The 6,601-nt window shown below is 43.3% G+C and overlaps 1 protein-coding gene across 1 annotated transcript in view; it reads right to left on the reverse strand.

The window, feature by feature from the left end:
* Positions 1 to 263: 263 nt before the first annotated feature.
* Positions 264 to 6,601, reverse strand: part of CYP2U1 (cytochrome P450 family 2 subfamily U member 1) — an 18,902-nt gene continuing 12,564 nt past the window's right edge. Inside the window, exons 2-5 of the mRNA XM_007452148.1 lie at positions 5,170 to 5,805; positions 2,826 to 2,987; positions 1,485 to 1,652; positions 264 to 732 (exon numbers count right to left, since the gene is read on the reverse strand). Coding sequence (XP_007452210.1) covers positions 557 to 732; positions 1,485 to 1,652; positions 2,826 to 2,987; positions 5,170 to 5,805 — 1,142 coding nt within the window. The 3' untranslated portion in view covers positions 264 to 556. The remainder of the gene's footprint in view (positions 733 to 1,484; positions 1,653 to 2,825; positions 2,988 to 5,169; positions 5,806 to 6,601) is intronic.

Here is a 6,601-nt window from a genome sequence, read left to right on the forward strand (position 1 = left end):
TTGCGGTACGAGGGCCTCTCACTGCTGTGGCCTCTCCCGTTGCGGAGCACAGGCTCCGGACGCGCAGGCTCAGCGGCCATGACTCACGGGCCCAGCCGCTCCGCAGCATGTGTGATCCTCCCGGACCGGGGCACGAACCCGTGTCCCCTGCATCGGCAGGCGGACTCTCAACCACTGCACCACCAGGGAAGCCCGAGAAGTCAAATTTTGTTACCGTCATTTTCCATGTGGAATGACTGAGGCACTGAGGGATGAGAAGAAATGCTCATTGGTGGAGGCTGTTGGGAATAAAATCCGGATCCCCTGCTTCTGAATCCAGTACTTTCGTCGCCATCCCCCAAGTCACGTGCATTACTAAAATGGCTGCAGTTTCCTTCTGAGGAACCCTCCACGATGAAAGGTCCCACGTGCTCTACCCTCTTTCCAATCTCTCTCTAATCCAAGCCTAACCTAGACCTGCAGAGTTGCTGGATCCGCTGTCAATTACAGAAGGAAGAATCTGTTTAGAAGGACATGTATTTACATTCTCTGCACCATCTCTTCCTGGAGATGTTCTTTATCTCTTTGAAATGATTATATTAAACGGATGTGGGGCTAAAGTTAGACCATATTTCCCAGTCAGGATCGGCTTCGAGTCCTTAGGCAAAGCAAACGTGAAACTCTGCATTAGGCTCACGAACATCAGGAATAATTCCATCTTTGCCAGCTGCTCTCCCATACATACCCGCTTCCCTAAAAATGAGACCAGGAAAAAAGGTAAGGATTATAATACCAGCCCTTTTCCTACCTCAAAAGGGATAAATTTATGAAATTTCTAAATTGAGTGTTTTAAACGCAGACATAGAGAGTTCCGAAATAAAACTGCCACATATACCCCATGGCTTCCCACAGTCTATGCTGATCAGAATTTTTGCATACCAAGTTCACATTTTAACTCTTACTCATAAAAATCTAACCACATCCTAGATAGGAATCAGAGACGGAGCCAATGAGGCAGGCTACCTTGTCTCCTCCATACTTACTTATCTCTTTCCTTGCTCTTACCTGGAAGATTAAGGAGAAAAGACATCAAATAAGAATCTCTGGAGCATTCCTTGTCTATAGAAAGAAGCCTACATGCCCTAATCTAGGAACCTAAAAGAGGGACTGGTGAGATTATAGAGAGCCCACCCTCTCACCCACCATTCAGGCAGGTCAGAAGCTGCTCTTAACTCCAACAGTTCCCTGGGACTCAAACAATCACCTGGACAACTCAAAAAGGGAGATTTCTAGTCATATTTAAAGATTTAAAACCAACTGCTTTCACTTTGTTTTTAAAATCTGAAATAAACATAGTGGAGATACATTATCTAAATTATTTCTCTCTTATATTAGCTTGCCAAGAAAGAAACATTTTTAAAAGAGTATCATGAAATAATAAAAGATTCTTTTGGTTCTATTTCTTTTTTAAATTATGCCATTAAGAAAATAAAAGTTTAACTGACCTATCCCAAAAGGAATAAATGTTTCCTTTTTAATAAGTTGTCCTTGATCATCCAGAAATCGATTAGGGTAGAAATCATTTGGTTTCTCCCAAATGGCTGGGTCTCTGTGTATTGACCACAAGTTGGGTAATATTATCGTGCCTTTAGGAATGGTATACCCTTGGAGCACTAAAACAAAACAAAACGAAACCACAGTATCATTCAACATGCTTTTACTAATAACTCTTGGTAAACATCACTCTCTAAACAAACAAACAAACAAACAAAAACTAGTTACATATCTAGCTTCTTAATTTGCTGAGAGTAAACTTTGAGGTACTTGAGGGCAGAGGCAAAACCTTATCAACTGGCATCCTCTCCATACCCTCCCAGGACCCAGCCTGAGACAGGGGACAGGAGTTGCTCTGATGGATGTTGAGTTAATCAATTAAATCAAATGATAAAAACATTACAATTAAGAGAAAACATTAAAACGGAAATCATAGGGCATTTCAGGTGAACTTTCCCAAAGAATTACAAATTCCTAATGCTTGTATACAATTTTACAGTTCCCAGTCTTTTATGTGACACAATACAATGAAGAAGGTAAACTAAGGTAAAGGGATGTACAGGGAAGTCAATGCTGGTTCATACCAGCTGACAAGTTCATATGCACTTTAAACAATGCCCCAAGGATACTGCACACACCTTGTATCTAATTTACACCAAAGAAACTGTTAAGTGATCCAATGTCATTTATAAGTGATTGCCTCCTACAACTGTCTTATAACTAGATTTAAGCCCATTTCATCATGGGCTATCTCCAGAGGACGAAAACTCCTTGTTATGAGGGATGCTTACAGTGAGTCTGAGTGCCTAAATGTCAAGGACACTGTAGGTGAAAGGCTGAAACATGTGCCTTCAGAATCAGGTGGGCTCTTCTAATTCTTTAATACTTGTGCTTCAGTTGCAGAACCGTAAAAAATGAAGCAGAATAATTCCCAGTTAAACCCCTTAATTTCATAATTAGGCTAGCTCTTCGGACCTCCAAGAACAGGAGGACAGAGAGGGGCCTCTGTTAATTCTGGAGTTTTTTTCTGCCAGTACAGCCACCTTAAACGGCAGCATAATTTGACCAGTGTAAGCGTGCACGCTCTGAAGGCTAGAGAGCTATTTACCAAACAGGCGGGGCTGGAACGCCAGCCGGTACAGCAAATAAGGGACAGCTGAGGCGGAAGCATGCTCTAGTCATCTGATTACCCATGACAACAAACCCTTGCCACAACCTCACCTCAAGTCCTCTGGATGAAGGGGACGGGCTTCCCTCAAGGGCGTTCCAAGGAGGAAGGCCCTTGGACTTGCCTGTTTTCTCTGAGGTCATGTGAGGGATGGAGAGTGGCACCACCACGCTCAGCCTCTGCACCTCCATGATGGTGGCTTCTGTGTAGGGCATCCGAGCCTTGTCAGTGAGGGAGGGGGCACGGTCACCACCAATGACCCTTTCAATTTCTTCATGAACCTTTTCTGTACAGAAAAGAAAAAGGAAAGCATAATCCAAAAGATAAGCCAGGAGAGACTACCCTCCCATACACTCTTCCCATCACCATATCCACACAGCTGATAAGTCTGGCAGCACAGGCCTGACTTGGCCTCAGTGAAGTGAAACACTGATCAGATATTCCAATGGAGGCAGCTGGTCCCAGGGACCCTGTACCGGCCTGGGACTCTGAAGGACGACAGCAGAACAGACAGAGTGGCCAAGGGGAAAGCACTCTGGATTCAGGAGCATTCTCTATTATTCTCTCGTATCAACATCTGATCGACGCTAAGCTTTTACCTGTGACAACGTGTGGTAGCCCAACATGACCCCCAGAGACCCCCACTTCTTGGGTGTTCCCAACTTCGTGCCATCCCCTCCCACTTTGTTCCAAATTGGCCTATGTGACCAACAGAATAAAGGAGAAGCAATGGCATGGTCGTTCTGAGCTTAGGTTATAAAAGACACTATGGCTTTTGTCCTGGCCACTTACTCTCTAGGGTCATTCATTCTGGGGGAAGGCAGCTGCCAGTAAAGCAGCCCTATGGAAAGTTCCAAGTGGCAAGGCCTGCAGCCAGCGGCCACGTGGATGAGTCATCTTGCAAGTGGATCCTTCAGTCCCAGTCAAGTCTATAGATGTTTGTAGCCCCAGGCCAACATCTTGATTACAACTTCATGAGAAATCCTAAACCAGACCATCCAGGCTAATCCGCTCCTGGATACCTGATCCTCAGAAACTATGTGAAATAATAAATGGTTGTTGTTTTAAGATGCTAAATTTGGGGATAATTTGTTACTCATCAATAGTTAATGAATATAGGTAGGCACAATCCCATCTATAGTAGGCAGGAAATGGTCCCTCAAAGATGTCCATGCCATAATCCCCTGGAACCTGTGAATATGCTACCTTATATGGTAAAAAGGGACTTTGCAGATGTGATTAAATTAAGGACTTTGTGATGGGGAGATTATGCTGGATTTTCTGGGTGTGTCCAGCCTAATTACATGGGTTTTAAAATTGGAAAACTGGGACCTCCCTGGTGGCACAGTGGTTAAGAATCCGCCTGCCAATGCAGGGGACATGGGTTCGAGCCCCGGTCTGGGAAGATTCCATATGCTGCAGAGCAACTAAGCCTGTGCACCGCAACTACTGAGCCTGCGCTCTAGAGCCCACGAGCCACAACTACTGAAGCCCACGCGCCTTAGAGCCTGTGCACAGCAACTGCCGAGCCCGCGCGCCTAAAGCCTGTGCTCCGCAAGAAGAGAAGCCACCGTAATGAGAAGCCCGCGCACCGCAACGAAGAGTAGCCCCAGCTCACCACACCTAGAGAAAGCCCGCGCACAGCAACGAAGACCCGATGCAGCCAAAAACAAACAAACAAAAAAATTGGAAACTTTTCCCAGTTTAGAGTCAGAGGGAGATATGACTGTGAAAGAATGGTCAGAGAGATGCAACACTGCTGGCTTCAAAGATGGAGCAAGGGGGCCACGAGCCAAGGAAGCTGCAAATGGCAAGGAGATGGATTCTCCTCCAGAGCCTCCAGAAAGGGACGCAGCCCTGCCAACATCTTGATTTTGGTTCACTGAGACATGTGTCAGACTTCTAACGTATAGAACTGTAACGTAACAAATTTGTATTGTCACTAACTGTGTGGTTATTTGTTGTGGGAGCAACGGAAAATGAATACACTATTCTCTCCTGTATCCTTCCACTATGAACGTCCACTGAAATTCACTACCTATTGGTACTGATGTGGCGGAACTAGCTCTGTGACCTTGTGAGAATCACAGAACTTCTCTGGGCCTCTGGTCTCATCTCCAAAAACGATGAGTGGGTTTAGATGATCACTATGACTCTCTTCACTCTAAAACAGTCTTCTCTAAAGTTCTTTCTTCATCATAGATTTCACACAGAATCAGGCCCGTAGAGATTTAAAGCAGATTCAAGCAAGCTGTGACCTTAGTGCCACTGTCTAGAAACTTGGAGTTTCGTTGTTAACACCTTACCAATTCCCTGTGAGATGCAAGTATTTCCATTTTGTTTTCCAGCCTGAAGACATTGCTTACTGACGGGAGCCACAGGATCACAAAGGTTGCTGATTTAAATGGAAATGAAAAAAAAACAATATCCTGGTTTTGCCATGAATAAAGGAAACATCTGTTTATTACCTTGTATGTCGGGGTTCAGTGACATATACAGGAGGCACCAAAGCAAAGAGTTGGTTGTGGTATCAGTGCCAGCAATGAAGAGATCGCCAATGATATAAAATAAGTAATCTTCATCAAAGCTACTATTGCTATTATTTTTCCTCTCCTCCTCCACATGGAGAAGATACATGTCTATGAAGTCCTGAGGGTTCTCTACATCCAGAGACTCTCGATGGTCTTCGATGATTTTCTTAAGGAAAATAGTTAAATCCTTTTCAATCTGTCTTAATTCCTTAAATGGTCCAAAGGGAAGGTAATAAAGCCACGAGCATATGTTGACCAAGAGGAGCTGGGTGTTCAGACAGATTTCTAACGCTCGTGACATAAAATTAAGCATTTTCTTAAACTCACTATTGGTGTAATCAAAGCGCTGGCCAAAGCACAAGGAGCAAATTATGTTAGAGACAGCGTTGTTGACAATGGGGAAAGGATTGAAGAGGACTTCTCCATTCTTTTGCATTTCCTCTTTCACATATTTGAACTCCTCAATAATCTTGGGCTCCAAGCTAAGCTTTCCCAAGCCAAAATGACGAAGAGTTGAATGAGAGAACTTCCTCTGTTGTCTCCACACTGGACCATAATGTGCGAATACAATCCCTGCAAAAGGACACCAAGGAAAGAAGGTAAGAAAGAGCAATGCTTGATAATTAATACTGAACAGGACCAACCGTGAAGGGTATTTGTATTTCTGTGCAAAGTTCATATACGAACAGATAAAGATCACCAGCCAAGAATGACTAGCAAAATTTAGTCATCAAGATAGTATATGTTTATAATAACAAAAGTCATATCCAATGTGATTGGGAAAATTTTCTATAAAGCTTATTATTATATATACTAACTCCAGGTGAAATGAAACGAGTTTCAATTTCTAGAGTTAGTGTAAATTTCAAAATCTTATTTTCATAAGAGTGAACACAGACTAAGAAAATATTTCAGGCTAGATACATGTGAACAGAAGGATAAGCATGGTTAACAGATTGCACATGAGGGCAGGGACAGTATCTGATTTTGCCCATCATTAAAATGCAAGCTTCTGGCATAGTGCTGTGTACAAAGGAGATTGTTAAATATGAGCTGAATAAATCAACAGCCCACTGGCCATCAAAGTTTGGATCAAATAACTGGCAGGTAATCTAAAATGTCTGTAGGTGCAAACAGCCCTAATTTAAAAACATCTGAACTCAAGGGCATTCACAACTACATCTTATTTGATTCTCACTTACGTTATACATCTTCCACCATCAAACCCACAAGAATTGCTCCCAGATGTTGTACCAGATTGTTCTCAAATTTTCCTTGTTTCCTGTCACTTACTTCATTCTCTCTTCCATCGTGTGTTTTATTGTTTCAGCCAGCTCTCCTCCTCCCATTTTTCATCCACTTCATTCCT

This window comes from Lipotes vexillifer, unplaced genomic scaffold, assembly GCF_000442215.2.
Source record: "Lipotes vexillifer unplaced genomic scaffold, Lipotes_vexillifer_v1.1 scaffold22, whole genome shotgun sequence".
NCBI lineage: Eukaryota > Metazoa > Chordata > Mammalia > Artiodactyla > Lipotidae > Lipotes > Lipotes vexillifer.